The sequence below is a fragment of the Neodiprion lecontei genome, chromosome 7 (assembly GCF_021901455.1).
Source record: "Neodiprion lecontei isolate iyNeoLeco1 chromosome 7, iyNeoLeco1.1, whole genome shotgun sequence".
Taxonomy (NCBI): Eukaryota; Metazoa; Arthropoda; class Insecta; order Hymenoptera; family Diprionidae; genus Neodiprion; species Neodiprion lecontei.
The window spans coordinates 17527569-17554910 of record NC_060266.1 but is presented as its reverse complement, the minus strand read 5'-3'; the positions used below and the strand labels follow the sequence as shown (position 1 = coordinate 17554910).

Genomic DNA, 27342 nt, shown 5'->3' with positions numbered 1-27342 from the left:
CACTCATGAAGAATAGAAAATAAATTTTGAAACGTTAATCTTTATTTTTTACATTTTTTTTTTACGGTAGAAGACATCTTCGAAAAAATGAAGTACTCGCGGTGTCCGCGGTTGTGACCGTAACTATTATCTCATGCAAAATTTGTAAAAAGTTTATCAATCAATAAGAAAGCTTGCTATGGTTTTTTTTTTTTTTTTTTTTACTAAAATTGACAAAATGGCGGCAGTTAGAAAAAAAGTATCGTATTCAACGTATTTTTTCGACAGTTTTACGTTAAAAAAATAGAAAGATTACAAAAATACCATAACAACATAAAGAATGACGTTAAAAATGTTGTATCCAAATTTGAGACGGGTAGCTTGAAAACTCTTCCTTTGAGAGTGTACGTCGTTTTTGAAAACCACATTTCGAGAAAAATGTATTCTAGGGAGAAGGCCACTGTGACGGCCGTAAAAGTAACTAATTTTTAAGAATTTTTCCACAGGGATAACTAATTAATAAAGGGATCGGATTGTTGGTATTTTATTAAGTGTATATTAAACTCGTTGTATAAATTTTTATTAACAAAGATACGAGCCTTGACTTGACGTCTAATGAAAAAACTTCGCTTTCATCGTGGCATTGATATCTCGGTGAAGGGTTATCTGAAAAGAAAAAACAAAATTTTATCAATATCTATACAAATGTAGCTATCGTTGTACATGATCGTTTTTTTTTTCTTTTTTTTTATAATTTACAAAGTGGCGACGGCTTGAATAAAAAAAGAGCCTTGAAAATAAGAAAAATTTTAGTCTGTCGCCATTTTGAAAATAATTGAATAAAAAAACAATACAGCCACGTGCAACGATAGCTACATTTGTATAGATATTGGTAAAATTTAATTTTTTTATTTTCAGATAACCCTTCACCGAGATATCAATGCCACGATGGAAGGGAAATTTCTTTATTAGCCGTCAAGTCAAGGCCCATATCTTTATTTATTTTCAATATTTTTTAATAAATACTTATACAAAAAAAGTTTAATATACACTCAATAAAATACCAGCAATCCGATCTCTTTATTAATTAGTTATACCTGTGAAAAATATTCTTAAAAATTGGTTATTTTTTCGGTCGTCACAGTTGCCTTCCCCCTTAAAGTTTCAAGCGCAGAATTTCCATACAAATTGTCTACTTACGATCAATCAGTGACGTCAGGTCCATGCAACACCCCGTCTATATTGTCGCATAGTAAAAAGAAAAAGAAAAGTTTTGAAAATTTTACACTGGAATGATTCCTTAATGTAATACGTAAGTCAAAGGAAAGGTTTCGGTCGTTGATTGCCAACTGAAAGCGTCTGAGTCGAGAAATTTTATAATGATATTAGTTCAAATTAAAAACAATATACGTATGTGTATACAGGCTGTTTTCTTTGTGATAACTAAAACATGAACTTCAGGTACACTCTATTAAATCGATCAAACGTGGCCCGTATTATTTCAATGCTTTAACCACGGAGATCACCGATAATGAATTTTGAATCGAAAGCGGACGTTCGGGACATTTTCCAAATCATATTCTAGGTCGTTTTTTCGCCACCGTGAATTTTGGTTCCTCTAACTATCGAATAGTTACACGTTAAAAAGATTACAATCAAACGTACGATTAGACGTGATTAAAAATGTCAACAATAAGTGTCACGCGATGTAAAAATAATTAGATAGGGCGTTGAGAAAATAAACGAGATGAAAAACCAGTTCGTTTGTAATGACCGCATGCCTCAGGAATGCTTTCGTTCGAATTGTAGCTTTATATCAGTGATTACGTAAAGCGGCGATACCGCGATTAGAGCAGGCATAAAAATTTTACGCAACACGAACTCGAACTTATACCGATAAATAATAACTAAATCGAACACTTGACATAGAATTAGAAAAGCAAGAGTATCTGTGTACAACTAGGTACCGCAACTTTTTACTATATCACCCTGAACAACCTCGCAATATTATAAGATTTATGAACAACGAAATGTGTAGAATGAAATTCTGTTATACCCCGCACCTAATTTAAAACAGTTCAAAAAACAATTAGTTATTAATCGCACCGTTGGGCTTAATTCACGCCACAACACGTCTGCGTTGCATACACGTTTTAAATTCCCCATTCTTCGTATTCTCGAATCCTCTGTATTCCACTCTGCTGACTTTTCAAACCATTCGGTTCAAAGTTTGTATTTCGGATATGTAACGTAGTCTTCAATGTAAATACTTGTGGTTATGTAACCTTTTCGGTTTCGTATCTATCGATTACATAATTGACTGCACTTACGATGCACTTGTTCTTACCTTTTACATCTGTACTTTTCGCGTATAACTGTAACGCACGTCGTTTTTATTATTTTACTTATTGTTAGCTTTTCTTGTATCACGTCGAGTACTCTCTATTGAATGCAACCTCTTCTGCTGACCTCAAGCGACCTTGGTCCCAGGGCATTAATGCACGTCTCTCCCCCCCCCCCCCCTCTCTCTCACTCTCTCTCTCTCACTTCCCCTTACATTCTTCATCGCCGATCCCACAACGCACCACGGTACTAAATAACAATGAGACGTTTGGCAGCGAGTTCAGAATAAAAATTTCGACGAGGCATCCGCTTCGTGGGGCAACAAATATCTTTATACCCATATCAATCGATCAATATGTCCTCCAACGAATGAGCCTCGGATATATGCCCAAGCTTGTGTTTATATATTGTTTGAAAAATTCTTACAACAACACGTTCAAATTTAATGATGACATTTTCGAAGCCGCTTGACCAGACACCGAAATATGTATTCCTCTCATCGTGTTCATTACGTAATTCGTAGAACGATCTAAAAACTGGTGCTTCAGGTCTGCAGAGTGCCTGTATATCATGATAGATACACGGGACTACCATTAAATACATGTGAAATCTCCATGCTAGCAATGCTGTGACGCGCGATTCCCGTCACTAACAATGACGTAATCGGGGCCATCTACTCGTACTCTTCAGCCCACACTTGTTACAACAACTGAATATCGTTATGGTAAAATTGTCGATCCGGTTTGGTTAAGGCGCCGCGTTGGGGCGAGTGAGGTAATGTCACTGATAATTCCGTATTGGAAAGAATTGTTGGCCAAAATGATGACCCATCAATAAGGATAATACGACCAATGTTTCTGTAGCTTGATATGGTAAATTACAATCGCTTGTAATTTACTATAATTTTAATTTGACTTCGACTGAATAGATAAACTCTATGGGTGATTGTTTTTTGTTTTGTAAGTAACAACAATCGTAATGAGAAATCAGATGTGCATGCGCGTCTCTGTCGAATGAGTTTCAGCGAAGGTCGTAATATGTAAGTAATCCTCCTCGAATTAATGACGTATCAATTTTCACTTACGTACAAATATGGATAATAGGATAAATACAAATTCTTGCAGTATTCATGAGATTCTGTTACGGGTAATATACACTACCGAATTATTAGATACACTACGTTTTTTTTCCTGCACAAGACGGAAAAAAGTCAAGGCTGATTATCTTGCACGGTAATATGCGAATCAAATTATAGGTAAGACCATAAAGGCGACCGCCTTGCTTCTCAACTCCTTGTTAAATCATACAGAACCGAATGTTCGCAGATACGTACTATACATACGTATGTATGTATCGCATAAATTCGTTTTCTAATGGATGCAGGCAACAGAATTATAATATGTATCTAGTTTTTCTGCCGTCACGTCGGGAAGTTAGAAAAAAACAAATTGGTAACACGGCGCACGGTCAGAGCACACCCGACAATAGCGTTAATAACGTCAACCTTAATTTTTCACTACAAAGCAATCTTTCAATTCAATGACACACCGCGCCGTCGCGTCGCCTCAAGCGGGCCAAATATTTTTTAGTTTCGCAGATAACTAGACGAAACTGGGCCGAACCATAGCGATAAAATTAGCAATTTTATTATCGTTGTCAAGATATCATTTGGTCCTCGTGCTCCCACGAAACGAAGCAAAATAACCAAGTTAGGTTAGGTTAGGTTAGGTTAAGTTAGGTTAAGTTGCGTTCCGTTAGGTTAGGTTATGTTAGGTTAGGCTAGGGCCGTTTTAAACCCTGCGAAATCCTAGGGCTTAATCATGAAAGTTGAATTTTTCGGGACCTAGCAACAGCCATGCCCAATGAATTACGCGAGCCTCACTGACACGGAATTTTTGTCGGCGTCGGAAGATTCGAAACTGCAGCTTTCTCTTTCAACCGGTTCGTCACTTATGGGTTCTATACCGCACGATCGACTACCATAACGAACAATTAATCCCTGACAAAGAACTTTGTTGCGGCTAAACAAAAGGCGGAACGCGAAATTTTGGGTGTCCATGTTTCACAAAAGAAAGGTGACTCTGACTGTGGAAGTATAAAACGTGTATTATACATAAGATTCAACCATACTTGCGGTAACTGAAACACCGGCAAACATCACTGGCATCTATTATGTATAATAAGCATTGAGAACTCGAAAAACATGAAAGTGCTAATCAAAATTCAAACTCACGCCGAGCAAAGTTTTAATGACAACTACCTACTGCAGCATTTTTGTTAGCAAATTTAGCGTTTTTTGTTTTCTAGTATAGCGAGATCTTCAATGTTTCTTCCAAGCACTGGTAGAACTATTTCATCTTCACACTCGTACAAATTTTCAATAGAGATGCAGCAAACTTGTTGCCAAGAGTTAGCTACTCCGCTTCTATCGCAGCTACTGTTAAATTCTTACATCGGTCTTCAGCTCAGAGTAAATGAGATAAAATGAGACGGTAGTATAGAGAATGTTCAAAGTATAGCCATTTCTACTCACCAATGTACAAAGCGTTTAGTATTTATTTGACGACTGCTTACGGTTGCGTCATTTGAGGTAGACATACTATATACCCAGGTATGTAAAGTATGTCATTGACACCTGAAGTTCCTTATCCAAAGAGGTGAACCAGCCGGTGAAACCAGCTAACATTAACATTAATAGTATCGATGTCGCTAGGTATACAAGCATACCTTCATTCGAAATTCTGTTCGTTCTTTGATGACTGGATCAGCGTTGCTTATGGCGGTTATTATTGATTTATCGTTGAGTTGACCCGTACGCAACATTCAGAAAACAATTGAAATGACTGAACACGTTGGTAGCAAAGAAATGGTTAACCTGCTAAAAGCTGTGTCACGTCTGAACGTAATCCACGAGTCCTATGGAAACGCTGACAAATCGTAAGGGCTTGAATTCCGGTGAAACAAAGGTCTGCTACTATATATAATATACTTAAATTGAAACGCTTGGTTGAACAACTAAATAGCTACATAACATCACAGAAGCAAAATTATTGTCAACGTTGTGCTATGTAGTTGAAGACTAGTTGAACCACGTTTGGCAGTAGTTCTCAGTAATGTGCTGCAATTTACTTGTAGAAATTTCAGGGGCAAACTGTGTTTGACTGAATCAAACACAGGCTGATTGTAAATCTCTGTAAGCCTTTGTGCGTACGTATTACAAACCTGAGCCCGCTGGAGTGAAAGACTGAAGGGGTTACCCTACTTAGACGAGCGCCGAAACAGCCTAATTTTCAGAAATTAACTTCGGAAAAAGTGCTGATGCAATATTAATAATTTTTTCAATATTTTTGGCTCAAAAACACGTTTTATTATTAATAATTACTGAACAACAATTTAAAACAATAAAATTGTAAATCAGCCGAAAAGCACTATTCCTGTGAATATGTGTACCAAATTTCAAACCAAATCATCGATTACAGCTCGAAATATCGTGTACATCGTTTTAAAAAACATGGTTTTGACAAAAACGCCGTTAACGTTTAAACACTAGTATCTCGAGTGATAAAATTACCTTCTGAAAAATGCTCCAACTCAAAAATCATTTGAAACATCAACATAAAACTTATTGGAAATATAATATTAACCGTTTAAACTATTTTTTGAAGGAAAAAAAAATTTAAGTTTTACACCAGTGTAACCCCTTAAGGCATGCGGGGGCCGCAGAGCCAATCACCAGCTGAGAAGCTAAGTAATTCTCTTTAGAGGCAGCTCCTTCTATGGTGCAGTGCAAGAGTTGAACGGGGCTAATCCGAGTCTGCTTTTACTATGTCGCGGTCGTTCCATATGCGGCAATGCCTTGAGAGGAGATTACGCTTTCAATGTATATCATTATAACGGGGCAACATTTTAACGGATGTAATGGATAAATTGAAGAAAAATATGGTATTTCACGTTCAAATATGGTATTACAATTCATTAGGACCATCGTTATGGCTTTCTTCACAGATTAGTTTAGGCGACAAATTTGTACTATAATTAAAATTATGAATAGAAACTTGTCTAATAAGTTCTTTTTTTTTTTAAACCAATCCTCACAATTTTAATTTAGCTCGTAGTAATGTTAAAGACTCCCTGACATTTAACTGCTGCACAGGCGATTTCGTACAAAGTATCCAAGGACAGCTGCGATCGTGAAATCTGAATCCAGAGACTAGTGTAGCTAATTATTTAGAATAACTTCATTGTAGACTCAAGAAACTAATCCACAAAATACGCATAACACCATGATTTGTAATATCTGAATAGTTTTCGAGAGTCCAAAAACAGCCATTAATATTCAAAATGGCTGTCAATAAGTAACGTAGGATTTAATATCTCGCGGTTATATATAATTATAGTCAATTCTTTGAATGAGTTGATTGCGAAAATCGCGTGGTCGCAAGAGAATTAATAATAGACCAGCATAAGCCAAATAAGAGAGTGTAATAGTGTGAGCGTAGGACACAGGCAGTGTAAATCTGGCAGGAATTGAACTAAAAAAGACAATGCGCGTGTAAGTAATGAATGCATAACTAATAACTATACGGTTAGAAGCACCCACGTGGATAGCCTCCTCTGCCACCTGACTCATTGCATGACTGATGTATCGAATGCCTACTGCCAAGTTATTATAATAATACTGAATTAACGTTAAATGTATCCTTGAAACTCAGACCAGCTACCGTGAAAAAAAACTAATTATAGTTCCATTGCTCTTGTGAGATTAGAAAAACCGAAAATTTACAACACATGCAAACCGATAGAAAAATGAAAGTTCATGGGAATATTATTAATTGTTCTACCTCAATAGTGTAAAATAATGCGACAACAATTAATTGGTGGTGTACGAATTATTTCAGACGGCACCGATGTCCTCACAACGTTGGCCAGGACAATTTTGAATCACCTCACGAGCCTATAGACAGCGTAACGTCTTACCGCCACGAATATGATGAAAAACACGTAGATAGACAAGTGATAGTTCACCATGAAGACCACCTGCACCTGGAGGGTGAATTCATTGGAGAACGACGTACTGACTACGTCGTCACCCACGGAGACCGAGCTCCGGTTCGAAAGCCTCAGGATAATCTACATCCTGAAGGAGATTTCTACGGACGTCCCAAGGAAGAAGCGCCCACCAAAGGCGAACGAGCGCCTGTTAGGCGCCCCCAAGATAATTTGAGGCCCGAGGGTGATTTCGATGGTAAAATATTATTCCCATTTGTTACAAGCATGTGAACTACATTACCACTATATGCAACTGTTTGAAGGTCTTATCACAGTATAGTTCGATGGTAGATCTGCATCGCAATGACGTTAGTGATAAAATAATTATATTTATGGTTTTTGTTCTCCATTTCTTTCAGGCGTGACAACAAAAGAGCTGGCCTTCCCCGGGCTACCCGGCGAACGACCAAGCCCTGTGCGTCGCAACACCTACACAAAAGTAGAAGGTGAATTTATAGACGAAACAACGAGCCGAACTGAGTATATCGATCATCGAACTGTAGAGCGAGCGGAAGTAATTAGACGTACAGATAATTTGATCATTGGCGAAGGAGAATTTACGGTGAGTAATTCTAGTTCCAACATTTCAATTCCCGAAATTCTTCAAGACCGTAGGCTGCATCTTCGTTATTTAGTTCATGATAAGGCGAAAATTCGGGGCTTTCAGATCTTGTATAATGATTTCAAGATTTCAGCATTAAAAAACTTGGAATTACTAGATTTTTTGGTGGATAAGAATGAAATGGTATTAATCAATCTTCTTCTATTCCATTTCTAGGGAATCTCTCACGTCAAAGAAGACTTTCCAACTTACGAAATTGTTGAGCACGAAGGACCCACCCGTCACAAAACAACAACGGACGAAGTCGACCGATATTATGGCAGGACGGATATTATCGAGAACTTTACAACCACCAATGAAGAGTACCATAACTTTGATCAAACTGATTACGTGTCTACAACAATCATCAGACGCGATGATAATCTGAAGCCAGAAGGTCCTTTCGAAGGAACACCTAAATCCAGGGATGATTACGTGCCAATGCTTACCGAAAGACGAGAACCGCATAAACCGAAGGACAATCTGAAGCCCGAAGGAACTTTCGAAGGACGTCCCAAAGACGATTTCAAACCAACCACGGGAGATCGTGCGCCAGTTAAAAAGCCTCAGGACAACCTTAAGACGGAAGGGCCGTTTGAAGGGCGTCCTAAGGATGATTTCTCTCCGAAACAAGGTGAACGTCCCGAAGTTAAGAAGCCCAAGGATAATCTTCGCCCAGAAGGAACCTTCGAAGATCGGCCGAAAGACAAATTTACACCGGCTGAACGACGCACACCCATTAAACATGCAGACAATTTGAAACCTGAAGGAGAATTTGAGAGACCTGTCCAAGAACCGTATGGCCCAGGTGAAAGAGCACCAATCGTTCGCCACCCTGACAATCTGTTCCCCAAGGGCGATTTCCCCGATAGAGAGCGTCAACCATTTGAACCTGCTGAACGCAGGACCCCGATAAAGCCTGGAGATAATCTACGTCCCGAAGGAGACTTCGATGGCCGTCCTAAAAATGACTATGGACCGAAATATGTCGAAAAACCTGATGTCAAACGACCCCAAGATAACCTCAAGCCTGAAGGACCATTCGAGGGTCGACCAAAGGACAAATATACTCCTGGAGAACGTCGCCAGCCGATCAGACATCCTGACAATCTTCATCCCGAAGGTGATTTTGAAAGACCTGAGGAGGAACCCTTTGGGCCCGGTGACAGAGCTGACATTGTTCGTCATCCAGATAATTTATTCCCGTCGGGAGAATTCTTGAACAGAGAACGTAAGCCCTTTGAACCCGCAGAGAGAAGAACGCCAATCAAGCATCCAGATAATTTAAAACCAGAAGGTAACTTCGAACGTCCAGAGCACGAAAAGTTCCGCCCTGCTGAAAGGCCTAAGGTCACAAAGCCTCAAGATAATCTTAAACCAGAAGGCGATTTCGAACGACCAGAACCAACTAAAGTGGGTCCGAGTGAAAAACGAACACCAATTAAACATCCGGATAACCTGAAACCAGAAGGTGATTTTATTGGCAAACCAAAAGATGATTTCAAGCCCACGCACGGAGAACGTGCTGACGTTAAACGGCCAGAAGATAATTTGAAACCGGAAGGTATATTTGAAGGCAGGCCTAGGGACGATTATAAACATGTAACAGTTGACCGTGTCGATATTGTCAAGCATTCTGACAACCTGCATATGGAAGGTGAAATTTCAACTTATAGATCACGAGACGAGTATACTGACTTCTTGGTTAGAGAACGAGTTGAAGTGACGAAACATCGGGATAACCTGAGGCCGGAAGGACCATTCGAAGGTCGACCTAAGGATGATTACTCGCCAAAAACTGCTGAAAGACCAGAAGTCAGGAAGCCAAAAGACAATTTGCGACCTGAAGGAGAATTTGAAAGACCACAAAAAACACCATATGGCCCTGCTGAAAAACGAACACCAATCAAACATGACGATAATCTTCGACCTGAAGGAGAATTCGAAAGACCTGAGCATGAAAAGTACCGCCCTGCTGAAAGACCCGAAGTTAAGAAGCCGAAAGACAACCTCCGACCTGAGGGAGAATTCGAGAGACCAGAAAAAACGCCCTATGGTCCGGCTGAAAAACGGACGCCGATCAAGCACGACGATAATCTTCGACCTGAAGGTGAATTCGAAAGACCTGAGCATGAAAAGTACCGCCCTGCTGAAAGACCCGAAGTTAAAAAGCCGAAAGACAACCTCCAACCTGAGGGAGAATTCGAGAGACCCGAAAAGACGCCTTACGGGCCTGCTGAAAAACGAACGCCGATCAAGCACGACGATAATCTTCGACCTGAAGGTGAATTCGAAAGACCTGAGCATGAAAAGTACCGCCCTGCTGAAAGACCCGAAGTTAAAAAGCCGAAAGACAACCTCCGACCTGAGGGAGAATTCGAGAGACCCGAAAAGACGCCTTACGGGCCTGCTGAAAAACGAACGCCGATCAAGCACGACGATAATCTTCGACCTGAAGGTGAATTCGAAAGACCTGAGCATGAAAAATACCGCCCTGCTGAGAGACCTGAAGTCAAAAGGCCAAAGGACAATTTGCGACCTGAAGGAGAATTCGAGAGACCCGAAAAGACGCCTTACGGGCCTGCTGAAAAACGAACGCCGATCAAGCACGACGATAATCTTCGACCTGAAGGTGAATTCGAAAGACCTGAGCATGAAAAGTACCGCCCTGCTGAAAGACCCGAAGTTAAAAAGCCGAAAGACAACCTCCGACCTGAGGGAGAATTCGAGAGACCCGAAAAGACGCCTTACGGGCCTGCTGAAAAACGAACGCCGATCAAGCACGACGATAATCTTCGACCTGAAGGTGAATTCGAAAGACCTGAGCATGAAAAATACCGCCCTGCTGAGAGACCTGAAGTCAAAAGGCCAAAGGACAATTTGCGACCTGAAGGAGAATTCGAAAGACCCGAAAAGACGCCTTATGGGCCTGCTGAAAAACGAACGCCGATCAAGCACGACGATAATCTTCGACCTGAAGGTGAATTCGAAAGACCTGAACATGAAAAATACCGCCCTGCTGAGAGACCTGAAGTCAAAAGGCCGAAGGACAATTTGCGACCTGAAGGAGAATTCGAAAGACCCGAAAAGACACCTTACGGGCCTGCTGAAAAACGGACGCCGATCAAGCACGACGATAATCTTCGACCCGAAGGTGAATTTGAAAGACCCGAGCATCAAAAATACCGCCCTGCTGAAAGACCCGAAGTTAAGAAGCCGAAAGACAACCTCCGACCGGAGGGTGAGTTTGAAAGACCAGAAAAAACTCCGTACGGTCCGGCTGAAAAACGAACACCAATCAAACATGATGATAACCTTCGACCTGAAGGTGAATTCGAAAGACCTGAGCATGAAAAGTACCGCCCTGCTGAGAGACCTGAAGTCAAACGGCCAAAAGACAATTTACGACCTGAAGGAGAATTCGAGAGACCCGAAAAGACACCTTACGGGCCTGCTGAAAAACGGACGCCGATCAAGCACGACGATAATCTTCGACCCGAAGGTGAATTTGAAAGACCCGAGCATGAAAAATACCGCCCTGCTGAAAGACCCGAAGTTAAGAAGCCGAAAGACAACCTCCGACCGGAGGGTGAGTTTGAAAGACCAGAAAAAACTCCGTACGGTCCGGCAGAAAAACGAACACCCATCAAACACGATGATAATCTTCGACCTGAAGGTGAATTCGAAAGACCTAAGCATGAAAAGTACCGCCCCGCTGAGAGACCTGAAGTCAAAAGGCCGAAGGACAATTTGCGACCGGAAGGAGAATTCGAAAGACCCGAAAAGACGCCTTATGGGCCGGCTGAAAAACGGACGCCGATCAAGCATGATGACAACCTTCGACCTGAAGGTGAATTCGAAAGACCTGAGCATGAAAAGTACCGCCCTGCTGAAAGACCCGAAGTTAAGAAGCCGAAAGACAACCTCCGACCGGAGGGTGAGTTTGAAAGACCAGAAAAAACTCCGTACGGTCCGGCTGAAAAACGAACACCGATCAAACACGATGATAATCTTCGACCAGAGGGTGAATTTGAAAGACCTGAGCATGAAAAGTACCGCCCTGCTGAAAGACCCGAAGTTAAGAAGCCGAAAGACAACCTCCGACCGGAGGGTGAGTTTGAAAGACCAGAAAAAACTCCGTACGGTCCGGCTGAAAAACGAACACCGATCAAACACGATGATAATCTTCGACCAGAGGGTGAATTTGAAAGACCTGAGCATGAAAAGTACCGCCCTGCTGAAAGACCCGAAGTTAAGAAGCCGAAAGACAACCTCCGACCGGAGGGTGAGTTTGAAAGACCAGAAAAAACTCCGTACGGTCCGGCAGAAAAACGAACACCCATCAAACACGATGATAATCTTCGACCTGAAGGTGAATTTGAAAGACCGGAGCATGAAAAGTACCGCCCTGCTGAGAGACCAGAAGTCAAAAGGCCGAAGGACAATTTGCGACCTGAAGGAGAATTCGAAAGACCCGAAAAGACGCCTTATGGGCCGGCTGAAAAACGGACGCCGATCAAGCATGATGACAACCTTCGACCTGAAGGTGAATTCGAAAGACCTGAGCATGAAAAGTACCGCCCTGCTGAGAGACCCGAGGTTAAGAAGCCGAAAGACAACCTCCGACCGGAGGGTGAGTTTGAAAGACCAGAAAAAACTCCGTACGGTCCGGCTGAAAAACGAACACCGATCAAACACGATGATAATCTTCGACCTGAAGGTGAATTTGAAAGACCGGAGCATGAAAAGTACCGCCCTGCTGAGAGACCTGAAGTCAAAAGGCCGAAGGACAATTTGCGACCTGAAGGAGAATTCGAAAGACCCGAGAAGACGCCTTATGGGCCGGCTGAAAAACGGACGCCGATCAAGCATGATGACAACCTTCGACCTGAAGGTGAATTTGAAAGACCTGAGCATGAAAAGTACCGCCCTGCTGAGAGACCTGAAGTCAAAAAGCCAAAGGATAATCTGCGACCTGAAGGAGAATTCGAGAGACCCGAAAAGACACCTTACGGGCCTGCTGAAAAACGGACGCCGATCAAGCACGACGATAATCTTCGACCCGAAGGTGAATTTGAAAGACCCGAGCATCAAAAATACCGCCCTGCTGAAAGACCCGAAGTTAAGAAGCCGAAAGACAACCTCCGACCGGAGGGTGAGTTTGAAAGACCAGAAAAAACTCCGTACGGTCCGGCTGAAAAACGAACACCAATCAAACATGATGATAACCTTCGACCTGAAGGTGAATTCGAAAGACCTGAGCATGAAAAGTACCGCCCTGCTGAGAGACCTGAAGTCAAACGGCCAAAGGACAATTTACGACCTGAAGGAGAATTCGAGAGACCCGAAAAGACACCTTACGGGCCTGCTGAAAAACGGACGCCGATCAAGCACGACGATAATCTTCGACCAGAGGGTGAATTCGAAAGACCTGAACACGAGCGATATCGCCCTGCTGAAAGACCAGAAGTCAAGAAGCCTAAAGATAACCTTCGGCCAGAGGGCGAGTTTGAAAGACCAGAAAAGACTTCTTATGGTCCTGCTGAAAAACGAACGCCAATCAAACACGGCGATAATCTTCGACCGGAAGGTGAATTTGAGAGACCGGAACATGAAAAGTATCGTCCTGCAGAAAGACCCGAAGTCAAGAAGCCAAAGGATAACCTTCGACCGGAGGGTGAGTTTGAAAGGCCAGAAAAGACCTCTTACGGTCCTGCCGAAAAACGAACACCGATCAAGCACGGTGATAATCTCCGACCAGAAGGTGAATTTGAGAGGCCGGAGCATGAAAAGTTCCGTCCTGCTGAGAGACCTGAAGTCAAAAGGCCAAGAGATAACCTCCGACCAGAGGGAGAGTTTGAGAGACCTGAGAAAACATCGGTTGGACCGGCTGAAAGACGAACGCCCATTAAACATTCTGACAATCTGAAGCCTGAGGGTGATTTTGTTGGCAGAGTGAGAGATGACTACAAGATAATTAAAGGCGAGCGTGTTGACGTAATCAAACATACTGATAATCTTCGAATGGAAGGTGACATACAAACTTATCGATCCCGTGACGATTACACAGATTTTCTGCTCAGAGAACGTGTTGAGGTTACTAAATATGAAGATAATTTACGTATGGAAGGAGAATTCATCGATATGAGAACGCGCGATGATTATAAAGTAGTTAAAGGAGAACGAGCTGAAGTCAAGAAACCCAAGGACAATCTTAAACCAGAGGGAGACTTTGAAAGGCCGGACAAGAAACCCGTCGGGCCGGCGGAGCGGCGTACACCAATCAAACACGCTGACAACCTAAAACCGGAAGGGGACTTTACGGATCGCCAGCTAGAAGAAGCCCCGAAAAAAGGAGAACGAGCGGAAATAAAGAAACCCAAAGATAACCTTCGTCCTGAGGGTGAATTCGATAGGCCTGAAAAAACAGCTTACGGCCCAGCAGAGAAAAGAACACCCATCAAACACGCTGACAATCTTAAACCCGAAGGTGATTTCACTGGGCGTCCAAAGGAAGAGACTCCAAAACGTGGCGACCGAGCTGATATCAAGAAACCAAAAGATAATTTACGTCCGGAAGGAAATTTCGAGCGTCCCGACAAAGCAATCGTTGGACCAGCTGAGCGCAGGACACCCATTCGCCATGAAGACAATCTTCATCCGGAGGGAGAGTTTACTGGGCGTCCCAAAGATGATTTCACTCCGAAACGCGTAGAACGTCCAGTGCAGAAGAAACCTCAAGATAACCTCAAACCAGAAGGTGAATTCACTGGCAGGCCAAGAGAGGATTATGTTCGAAAGATTGGGGAGAGATCCGAAATTGTTGTGCACAAGGATAATCTGAGAATGGAAGGTGAAATTGATGTGCACAGATCCAGAGACGATTACACCATTTCGAGAACCGAGCGTGTTGACGTTGTCAGACATGAAGATAACCTGAAGATCGAAGGAGAATTTATTGACGTGCGTAGACGTGATGACTACAATATAACACGTGGTGAACGCACTGAGATTATTAGGCACGAAGACAATCTTCGTCCAGAAGGTGACTTTGAACGTCCAGAAAAGGCTCCGGTGGGTCCAGCTGAACGCAGATCACCGATAAAACATCCAGACAATCTGAAACCAGAAGGAGACTTCATTCGTCGACCAAAAGATGCTGCGCCAACCAAAGGAGATCGAGCTGTTGTCAAGAAACCTAAGGACAACCTTAGACCAGAAGGTGACTTTGAAAGGCCAGATAAATCACCCGTTGGTCCAGGTGAAAGGCGGACACCGATCCGTCATGCAGATAACCTCAAACCAGAGGGTGATTTCGAAAGAAGGTCTCCAACTAAAGTGGGACCAGGTGAAAGACGTACCCCGATTCGCCATGAGGATAACCTGAAGCCTGAGGGTGATTTCGAGAGACGGTCTCCAAGTAAAGTGGGACCAGGTGAAAGACGTACCCCGATTCGCCATGAGGACAACCTGAAGCCTGAGGGTGATTTCGAGAGACGGGCTCCAAGTAAAGTGGGACCAGGTGAAAGACGTACCCCGATTCGCCATGAGGACAACCTGAAGCCTGAGGGTGATTTCGAGAAACGGACTCCAAGTAAAGTGGGACCTGGTGAAAGACGTACCCCGATTCGCCACGAAGACAATCTTCATCCGGAAGGTGACTTCTACGGGATGCCGAAAAATGAATCGACGCCGAAGAAAGGTGATCGCGCAATTATCAAACGCCCGCAAGATAATCTGCGATCTGAGGGTGAGATGCAAATGACACAAACTTCTAAAGATGATTACAGAGTTGTAAAAGGCGATCGCTTCGAAGTGCGTCGCCGCGAAGACCATCTTCGAATGGAAGGAGAGATTGATGTGCGTAGGTCAAGAGACGATTACAAAAAGATCACGAAGGTCGAAAGAGTGGATGTTGTGAGACACGAAGATAATCTTAGGATTGAGGGTGAATTCGTTGATGTCCGTAGGAGAGATGACTACACCACACATGTTGGTGGTGAAAGAACCTTTATTCAGAGACAGTCTGACAACTTAAGACCTGAAGGTGACTTTGAAAGACCAGAGAAGAGTCACGTTGGTCCCGGTGAGAGAAGATCTCCAATCAAGCATCCAGATAATCTTAAACCTGAAGGTGATTTTGAGCAAAGAATACCGCAACAAGTTGGACCTGGTGAACGTAGAACACCTATTCGTCATGGAGATAACTTGAAATCGGAAGGTGAATTTGACGGTCGACCAAGGGACGACTACTCTCCGAAAAAAGCAGAGAGAACAGAAATAGTTAGAAGAGAGGATAACTTGAAAATGACTGGTGATTTCCGGGATACGACTTCACAGAAATCGGCATACAAAGTTATCCGTGGCGAACGCGTAGAAGTCAAACGCCACGAGGGCAACCTGAAAATCAGTACCGATGCAATGGAATCTAAGACAACTTCAAGAGATACATTCACACCAACCAGGAAGGATTCAGCTGGCATCGTATCCTACGATCGGCCAGTAAATCGCCAAACACACATGGAGTCCTCAATTTCACTTGGTGAAGACACAAGCACAATGTCGACAACAAATCAGCGCAACTACAACACATACACGCGTAAAACTGGCCGTGAAGTAGCTACTAAACTGGACGATGTGCAATCAGATGTTAAACGAGCTGCAACAACGGAAACTAAAACTATGCCTGACGGTTCAGTAGTAACAGTAATTAGGGAAACGACAACAAAACACACGGGGCAAAAGTTAGTTGGTCAAACATCTCACCAACAACATGCACATCATACAAATGTATCGGAGCGTCACGCCACTCGAGTCATCGATAATTCAGTAATTGGTGGAGGTCCCAGCGGTCCAAGAGGAGACTCATCCGTTGGTAGCATAGTCCAAGACAATGACATTTCCCGAAGGTCAACTACAGCCGTGGATAACCAGCGACATGTTAACGAACAACATCATCGTATAAACAACGAACAACGTCTGAGATCCGAAAATGTGTCACAAACCCGTTACGTGGTCGATGACAGATCAATAACTGATGTGAATAAGCACGCTCGTAACCAAATCACACGAGACATATCATCAAATACGCGTCACTTGGCAGACAATAGGTCAACTAGCATTCAAGATATTCAGAAACAACAACAAATTGAACGACATCAACGACAGCAGCAGCAACACCAGCAACAGCAACAGCACGAAATTTCCCGGCGTGATTACGTGAATACCGAATTAGTTGACAACAGGCAAACAAACTCAGCACGTCATCATCACAGCTCGATGCATACTCAGCATACCGTTGCCAGCCAAGCACGTTACAACACAAATCAATCGAGCAGCAACGACTTCAAACAAATAATTGGAGGATATTCAGGACAATCAGCCGTGGATTCTTCTACCAAGACCAGTCATCACAGAAAAAATATCATCTCTTCATCGTCCGCAGATGTCAGCAACTCAGTACTGCATCGCAGAGGAGTAACCTCATCGACTGAGGCACTTCACACGATTTCGTCAACTGCCGCGGCTCAACGAAAGAGCATATCGAACCTTGCTGACTCTGGGCAGTATATCAGTAATTCGAGTCAGAGCAGCGATCGTCGCAGTCTGACCTCCTTACACCGCAGTACCAAGGATGGCAACCCTTGGGCATCGGCGACATACGAAAGGCCACAACGCGTCGTTCATCGCGATAACCTTACGATTGGCGGAAAATTCTACTCTCAACGCGAAGCCAACAGTTACGGTAACTTTACTACGCAGAAGACCGAGCGTGTTCAAAGACGCTCAAACGTATCGCACATCGCTCTTGGCGATGGGAGCGCAACTACATCAACATCCTACAAGAAGGAGTTCGTTCCGAAACAACAGGGTCCATGTCCAGCTGCACTATTGGAAGCTAAGAAGGCGCCCTTCAAGCACACAAGAGACACGCCAAAACACAAGTTCTACATGCCACTGATTTCCAATTAATCAATTAGGTTACCAGTCCTCAAGGTCGTACACAAAAGCTGTAACTTTTATCGCACTTACTTCACTTGGTGTTACTTCAAGTAAGCCTAAGTCGGCGAAATTCCTTTACGACACTCTAGAACTGTGATAAGAATTCAGAATTTTACTATTCTATATGTTATATTGATGTGATCATCTGACTATACTATACGGTTACATTTTTTGCAAAAATATTATATATTATATATACACAATGATATTTTATCTATACTGTGATAAATTATTGTTGAATATTATTTCCCGACAAACTTATATCTGCTAAAATCTGCATTAATTACATATGATGAAATTTATCTCGTTATTGATATACACAATATACACGTATACTATATACATATTATATTTACATAATATAAATATAAATCATCGCATATAGGCCTGTTATAACATGAAAGCAAGCAGAAATAAACGTGACTGATAGCAAAAGTGTATTGCAAAACAAAAACTATAGAGCTTAGAAAGGAGAAAAAGTTGAGCAGATTAAAATCAAAAAACTATCGAAGTTGTCCAATCGTCGATCTCAACTTTGACCTAAGGTCAAAATAATATTATTCTAGGAAGCATTCCAAAATTAGAATTGATTTTGAGCCTTTGACATTCAATTTACAAATTGATTTACATACTACATTTCGCAAATAATTGTTAAAATATCTTAAATAATAATTCCACTGGAGTCCTTATTTAGTAACGGTTCGCGTTTGTTTCTCAGTTGGTAGAATAGCAATAACTCACATCAGGGGATCGTGGGGCACAACGGCCGCCCTGAAATATTTGTCAAAACAAAGTTCTGTTCAATAGTTTTATAATTGCGAGTTTATAAGCGATTTGTAAACCGAATAGAGTATTTCGGATGAGATGGAATACTTTAAAAGTTTTAAAAAATAACAGTATTTTTTTAATAATTTTTTGGCGGGGGTCCGTCATGCCATGTAAATTTTTTTTTGTTGAAATTATGGCAATATAATGATGAATTTGTTCAAGATGGATCAAAGCAACTTGTACCCGGTGTTTAAAAGCCATAAAAAATAATTAGCGTCTTACGGGGTCCGTCGTGCCCCACATTCCCCTATATCACTATCACTACTTTGCTATCATCGTTATTATAATTATCGTGCTACTTGTTATTCTTATTATTGCCTTCATTTTCATTGTTATTATTTTTTGGCGTAATTTATTTTATCCGTATCGTAGATACATGATATTTGATTTATTTACACAGTTGTACTTTCATAAAATACAAATGCTTTTATTACTTGAGTCAGACTACTATGATTATTATTACCATCACCACTTACCTCATCATCGTATAGCGTAAGCGAAAATTGTCCGGTACATAGGGTCCCTATAAATCCCGACAAAAATCTATGAAACAACCCTTCAAATTTGAAGGCTTTCTGAAATCCATAGATTCGAGATCTCCATATCTGATGGTATCATATTTCTCATTATTGATTCTACTTTCCATGAAATTCTTTTAGTTAATTCTTCTGGTTGTGCAGTTCTGAAAATTTATCTGGTTATGAAATGGTTGACTTGCATTTCTAGGTGCATCTTTCACCTTTTCACATACACAGCATGCGTGAGTAAGAATTGAACTAAATCGAGTGTAAACGAGATACGTAGGAGAAATATCTCCGATCGTCACGTGTACGTGAAATCTGTGTTGTTTCCTATAGCTAGCCAGCTATTGTTTTGTGTTTAATATTTATTCCTGAAATGCGTTGGAAAATAAATAATTATGTTTGTTCAATAACTTGAAGACGCAACCTAAATCGGTAATCCCATTCGTGAGACCTTCCAACATCTCTGCAGGTGGGATTATAATACTTGGTGATGGTACAATCACAACGCCTATTATGAGAAAAGAAGTACTGCTTAACTACCTGTATTTCTGTGCCCTGTCAATATTATCTCAATCAGCTAGCTGTCTAACTCACACATTGGATTCAGCCACCAGGTAAATATGGTCCTGAGAAATTGATCACAGAATATTAATTTGAGATTTTACTGGACTTCAAGAAAACATTAGCAGATCAATTATTAGTAAATGACATTCAAAAACATACATCAACGTTTCACTCCAGTGTAGTTCCTTCTTAATAACTGAAGCCGTCTCAAGAAAAGGTCTATTTGTAATTCTTGAGATGTTTAATCTTGAATATTTTATCAATTTAATCTTTGATATGAACGTAAATTTCACATTTACTTGTACTGTATTCCAGTAACGATAATAACGCGGTGTACAATAAAAGATCGTAATCAAATAACGATACCTTAAATCATTCCGATGATACTTGTAATATTAAATTCGTTTGAAGCTCCTCTGGCAGTCAGGTCTACCATAACGTGAAACTAAAAGAAAACACGAGACGGATGAGCGATGAAACGGATCAAAACATTGAATATGGTCAGCTAACCGACAAGCAAGACATTAGCAATGTTAACGAAGTACCGATTCGTCGAAAGCGGGCAATTCGAGACGCAGGGAGTGCCGTCCCTCTTGGTGGGTCGTCAAATCCTTCCCGCAAGGCAGGGCTGATTTCCGGAAAGCAACGATTCAAGAAGGCCAATCATCCAATTGATGGCAATGCTGGAAAACTGTTAAACGATAAAGGGGATCTGAAAAGGAATTCTCCCGCAAAATTCGATGCTTCGGGAGATCGTGCTGATCAGGTAAATTAATTGGCATAACTATACCATTTAAATTGCATACCGAGAGAAGACGGTGAAAATTAACAGAAACTTGCATACTGAGTAAGTGACTGCGTATAAAATCTTTTGGATCGCGAGATAATACCGCGGCAAAACTTTTACCTGCGAAACAAAGGGAGCCAATCAATCGACATGTAGCACGAGATGTCAAATTGTTCTACTTCAAATTGCCATTTGAAACTACGTTGTTGTAATGACTCGAAGCAAGTCATCAGTCATCACCCAATTGAAAATGAAGGCTTGCCACGCCTTCCCAAATTAATATAATCATTATTTGAGATCTCCTGGGTCTAAAAAAATTCGCATCACCTATATAAACTCCATAACACTTGTTTGGCAGCTTAAACTTGAGGAGACTAACCTGCGTGAAAACATGACAAAACTCGCGCATGTGTAGTTAGATGCTCAATCTGTGAACTTTCACAGCTTTTTCTCGGTATAAATTTCATAAAGGATAACTCATTTTATTTCCCTTAACTTCTCGACTTTGTCCTTTGTAAGGATAAGAGAGATCTTCGCAAGCAACAAACCACATCTTCGGAATTGTCGCAATCCAGGGAGGAGGATAAAGTAAAGTGCGGTAAAAGGGAAGGGAAGAGAAATTCTTATTCAATGAAAACAATGAAGCCGAAATCCAGGGCAATTAAGCAGAGTGATCTCATGACTCGGAGCTCTCTTGCAAAGGTGAGAGGCCTCGTACACGACAAAGGTGGTTATTCTGCTGTAAAAGATGACGCAAAATTGCACGAGTCGGAGTTTGACAGCAAAAACCTCGGAGATGAAGCCGACCTTGAACAAAAATCTACAGAGTATGAAGAAACGGGTGATGATGAAGACTTAGAAGCACCGGTTGGCTACAAGGAAAATGCACCGGAAGTTTCGCAGAACAGTGAAGAGTCTGAAAAAGTTGATCTCCCTCAGAATTCAGCGGAAGATGATGATTTTTATAATCAAGAAGTCGATAAAAGAGAAGCAGAAGTCTTAGAAGAAGAATACGAGGGTGTCGATGATCAAGACGAACCGTACGGGGATACCGACGAAACGGATGATTCTAACATCCAGGGCGCAAAGATTAGACCAGAAACGTCACTTTCAGAAAAGACCGAAAAATCCGATAGCCGGGTGAAGAGACACGACACCGAAGCCAATGGAGGTAGTTCTGAACAAAATGACACAACTAACCTGAGCGAAGATGCAAAAGGACCTCTGGAGCGTCTTGGAAACCTGGGTGAGAAATCTCTTGATAATTTGAAACGGGAAACAGATCAAAATTCAGTCGCGGTATCATCGAGTTCCAGCCACGAAGCACAAGAAGACACTCTAAAAGGCCGGGAAGAAACAAATGAAAGCTTAAAACAAGAATCGATGAATGTTGATACAAAATCCGACGCAAGCGTGGACTGGGATGCGAAAAGAACCGGGGACTCTTTTAGTGATGATATGAAGAAGGAATCTAAAAACTTCGCTAATGATGACCTGGACACTGATTACGAGAAAAGAGTCGAGCAACAGATCCAACAGAGGATAGACTCAATAAAAGAAGAAATCAAACGGGGTGTAGAAGAGAAGCAAAAAATACGCGAAATCGAAGTGAACAATGCAAAGTATGATGCAATGCAGAGCGAGGATGAAGAGGACGAGGTTGAGAATAATCAAAGTTTAGATGCACCAAGCGAGCGGAAAAGTGTTTCAAAACGATCAATCATCGACGGGATTCGAAGGCCACACCAAAAGGCTAAACGACATATTTTAAAAAGAGTAAAACGCTCGAGCACCGCAGATGAAAGACAATTGCGTGCTATCGAAGGTGTCGAAACCCTGGATCCCGACGTCCTTGTGAAGGCTAAGCTGCGCCACGAAAGCATACGCAAACGGTCTGCGCCAACTTACGGCGCAACTGACGAGGACGCTTCCAAAATGTCGAGATTCCCAATCAAAAGAAGCATCGTCCCACGCCAAGTTTACCTCGTCAAGAGTGAGCCGCAAATATCATCAACAACGAACAACCGAGAAATCAGGAATCCGATAATCATACCCGAACAAGCACAGGCTAATATCGATGATGAACTGCCACCAGGTGTATCATTGGACCAGAGTTTACTCGAGGACACTTCTTCTGCTGTTAATAATAGACTCAAACGTAGTCCGGAACGGTTTGCGCGGCGCAGACGTGCTAGCGCAGTTATTCCTGAAAGCGGAGTCGCCTTCCTTGGATACAGACCGCAGGACGACGACGAGATTGACGAAGGAAGTGAGTTTGATGATGACAGCTTCGAGGACGGAAGTCCGCACCTTGCAGAGGACAGATCAAACTATGCCGAACCCTACGCTATTCGTGCACAGTACCGCGGTGACGAAGCCAGAAATGAAAGCCCATCTGAGTTCCTTTTCGCTGGTGGCGAGGATGAGCAAACTGACTTTCTGATGCGGCGCAAGCGCGGTGAAATTGACGAAGATGAGCAACCAGTTCGACTTCATGGAGGTGGAGCTCTTGCCAGACGGCAAGCGAAGGCGAAGTCAAATCAGATGCAATCAGCACGGGTAAATAGTATATATCTGGGGGAAAAATGACTGGATCAAATTGGTACATCAAATCTGGACCAATCCAATTGGACCTAGTTGAATATAATTGTAGATTGCTTGGATCTGGTTAGATATGTTGTCAGACCTAACTATACATATTGCAATAATGGTGGATGCAATTATAGTAATAATTGGATCTGATCAGACCACGGGCCTGATTCTGTGACTTGTATCATCGACAGGGGTGATAAAAGTCATTCTGACTTTGAAATCTGACACTGACGTGAAATCAGTGATAAAAGTCGTTAAGATGAATCACGAAGCAGCTGTAACCAGAAAATTTCCTTGTCTTCGTGGAAAGAAGTACAGATTCAAACAGCAACCCTTAGCGGATACAGTTTCAACAACAGGGATGCATTTATCCGACGCGATATAATTATATCTGAACCGTTTGACATCTTGTATGAAATTTTACAATATCAGGTTAAAATTAAACAAATATAACCTCGTATTCTGCTAACTTCAACAATCCATTTTCTTATGTACCTATGATGTTTAAATCAGATTGTCGATAAAGACAAAATTTGGATCCAATTATATCTGATGGCTTGAATCAGGACAATCTAGATCTACTCATCTTTTCACGGGATTACCATAAATAAAATGAGAGTAAACAGCGTAGGTGATGTCATTGAATAATTTTTTGTCCTGAATATAAAAATACTTATCAAAGTCAAATTCTTGGTGGTGCAAACACGGGAAGTCATCGCATTCTACATCTGAGGTAAAAATGTAAACTGTCGATGTCAAGCGACTTCAGTATTCCATGTTGGGATTCCATCGCACGAGTTCTTCAAATTTTTGCATTGCTCTAACCTGAATAACCACCCCACGTGGATACATTTAATGCAATGAGAATATTACTCGGGGCGTAACAAAGTAACGATAAATATAAAACAAAAATTCATCTGTGAACATTTTAACCTGACATTTATACCCGAACATCCATTTGACTGTATAAGATGATAATCACTTCGTCCATAGAGACCAAAATAACATAGTTTTCGCGTGAATTTTGCAACTGTCAATGAACTCATATAGTATCATATTGACTAAAAGATTTATTTAAATGACTGTTCCTGGGTAGCTATTTCGAGACGATCATTTTCAAAGATGTGATACAGTTCAGGGCATGCAATATCTGCTCGATATATGTTATACATCATTAATCATCTTCCAGCATCTGAATTACACAATTTAGCGAACGAAAAATTGGTGGGAAAAGTATTTGGTTCGAGTTTGAGGTCATATTAATCTGACACTAAAAATTTTAAATTTTAAATCTGCACGCTGTTAAAATGATTTTAATATGAAAGCATGGCGTGATTGATCACATCACTATCGTATTACACGTAATAATACAACTTTCTTCATACGGTTTGTACGTTCGGTTCAAGCGACTTTCAAGGACCTCAGTACTCGTATTCTTTAATAAAATTCATTGATATAGTTGTGATATTTTAATACTCGTAGTATCTGGCTAAAGTATCATACTTTTTTCACCAATGGACACAGATCACGTCAAGAAAGAACGTGATGGAAAGAGATAAGCGGCACTCGGTAAACATGATTGACGAAACAAAGTCTGATTCCGTGGCATCTTTGGTGGGCAGCTCACAGGAATTGAGCCCTCGATTGGCGTCCGAATATCGAGAAGCCTTCGGCGGCCTGCAAAGTGATCCTGGCGGGGGGCTTGCCAGATTTAAACGTGTCAAGCGTGCTGTTCTTGGCAGCTCCTAGTTTAGACTTTTACTATTTAAACAGTAAGACTATTATACCTTATACTGTATAAGTCGCATCAGCTCAACTATACATATCTATGTATGAAATAAACCGATATACAGAGACAGAATTAAAATAATACAAGCAATATACATTCGAATAAGATTTATTTTTGAACAAAAAGCCAAATCATTGTACGAACAGATCATGAAAACTTATCCTGCTGTGATCGGCTGCGTATGGGAAAAATAATTGAATCTTTCGTCCGCAAAGCAGGGGAGCGAAGTTATTCAAACTGAAGAATGAGGTATCAAAATCAAACGTGTCAATTGCCAAACTGAAATTATGTTGTTACAACTCTATGAATGGCAAAGGTAAAAAGGACTATCTCCGTGTATATAAAGTGTCCGTAAAGTAGAGGGAAACTAAGATGGCGCTGCTGCAGCAAAAGGTCCACACAGCGCTAATCAGATTAAACTCGATTGAACCCTGATTGCTGAACGCCGATTAGATTGTTTCCCTTATTACTTAAGAGCGCCATTTGTGGTAACTTGTTGAACTACTACTGCTTTTTGGTGGACACTTTTTCGATGGAAAATCCATATCAGATACTTCTCCTTACCTTTACCCTCCATAGACAACTCATAGCAGTACTCATTCAATTAAGAATAAAACGTTTCCAAACTCTCCCGAATCACTACATTGACTATTTGATATCTACTATTACGATTATAAAAAAAATACATAACCTAAAATATAACCTAGAGCTTGATATGACCGGCTTGCATGGAAATCCGAGAAGGCTTTCACCGTTTCGTCGTAGTACATACTATATTCTTCTGCACGACAGTATGATTAGTGTCAAGGACGTATTACATCACGAATCCCCGTGAAATCACGCATGGAAGAAGGGCTGCATCGCGGACCATTCAACTCTTCTCTGTAGCATCATTAGAAGAAAATGTCTAGTAGTAGGTCTTTGTGAAAATTTAAATATACATAGTATGTTGTTAGTGGGAATTTCGGATTTTCAAACGCAAAACTATAGGTTTAATCTTCCAATTTCAAGTAAAAAAAGTGTCGGAAAATCGGTCGACGGGTTTGGATTTCATTTATGTTTTAAACCTGTTCAGTTTTTTTGGCCCACCCGGTATATTTATTCTCGTCAACAACTCAACATGCATGCGTCTTCTGATCCGATTGGCACGAACATCGATCTTTGCTGACATCGCATAGTGAATGCATGAATCCAGCATAGTCGAAGAGTACAAAATTTTGCCAAATTCATGTCAATTCCCTTGGGGTTTTCTGGCTATTAGTTCTAAACATTTGATTTACGAAAATCCAATACTATGTAAGTATTAACTTCAGTCTACTACACCAAGTAAAAATTCCAGTGGTGGTAACTATTAAACAGTCGTTAACTGTTTAACTTTTTCGCCGTAACCGAAAAATTACATGGTTTTCGATACAAAATGAAGACGAATATTGTAGCCAAGACCATGTGAAGCACTTAGTATTAGTCAGTCGCCCAAGGCTGGATTTTACGGGCGTCAAATTGACGCGGAAGCGCCACGCCGTCGGCGGTAAAAAGTGTTAATATTTTGAGCGGATGGAATATACCGTGAGGACAAAAAACAGATATTCACCCGAGTCAATTTTACTCATAATTTTATTGCATGCATGATACCAAAAACGGAATTAAAGACAGAGTTGTATACGTCACTTACGCCGTCCGCCATATTGTTACACTTTAATTCAAATATGCGATCTATTACTAATGTTTGCTACATTCCGTTGACTGAAGAATATAAACACTGTTGCCCTAATGGGCTTTGATGTGACAACCGAAAATCGTCGTACGCTTGCGCCTCCTGAGATGTTCCAACGGTAGAGTTGAGAACTTATTGCAGAAACTCAGAGAGTTACCGATTTTGACGTGATGCTGGCTGCATTCACCTTCCGAGTAACACAGTCTTCGCAATGGTAAGCCCAAGCCAGTACTTAACCTGTGCGTGCTTACCGACTTGTCGGCGATACAAGAAATTTTAATGAGAATAAATTTCTTCCAAAATTCGTAGCAAAACAGTAATTTAATTAAAGTATAGGTACGCGAGAGAAGCATGTGTACACAGATTACAAATAATAATAGATCAAATGTAATAATGATGCAAACACCAAAATGTATATATGTATATGCGGTCCATGTACGATATTGATATATATGATACACTTAGGATTAATACGTGATGCATACTATAAATTTTATAATTTTCCAGGAGACAAACTAGATTATCTACAATAATACGGCTATAATATGAAAGGAGAAGAATTATTCACTT

The 27342-nt window shown here is 41.3% G+C and overlaps 2 protein-coding genes across 2 annotated transcripts in view; both read left to right on the top strand.

Moving 5' to 3' along the window:
- LOC107222908 overlaps nt 1-19240 on the top strand; it is a 33028-nt gene extending 13788 nt beyond the window's left edge. The window contains exons 4-6 of the mRNA XM_015662445.2: nt 7221-7567; nt 7731-7933; nt 8150-19240. Coding sequence (XP_015517931.2) covers nt 7221-7567; nt 7731-7933; nt 8150-17944 — 10345 coding nt within the window. The 3' untranslated portion in view covers nt 17945-19240. The remainder of the gene's footprint in view (nt 1-7220; nt 7568-7730; nt 7934-8149) is intronic.
- Nucleotides 19241-20251: 1011 nt separating this feature from the next.
- LOC124295348 (probable serine/threonine-protein kinase kinX) lies at nt 20252-25131 on the top strand. The gene is made up of 2 exons (XM_046745020.1): nt 20252-20656; nt 21197-25131. Exons 1-2 carry the CDS (start codon nt 20357-20359, stop codon nt 23264-23266), a joined length of 2370 nt encoding a protein of 789 aa, XP_046600976.1. The 5' UTR covers nt 20252-20356; the 3' UTR covers nt 23267-25131.
- Nucleotides 25132-27342: the final 2211 nt, after the last annotated feature.

Coding starts and splice junctions, on each gene's coding strand:
- LOC124295348 (XM_046745020.1), top strand. CDS start 20,357: ATGAGCGATGAAACGGATCAAAACATTGAATATGGTCAGCTAACCGAC. Junction 20,657..21,196: donor CGGGAGATCGTGCTGATCAG/GTAAATTAATTG, acceptor GTCCTTTGTAAG/GATAAGAGAGATCTTCGCAA.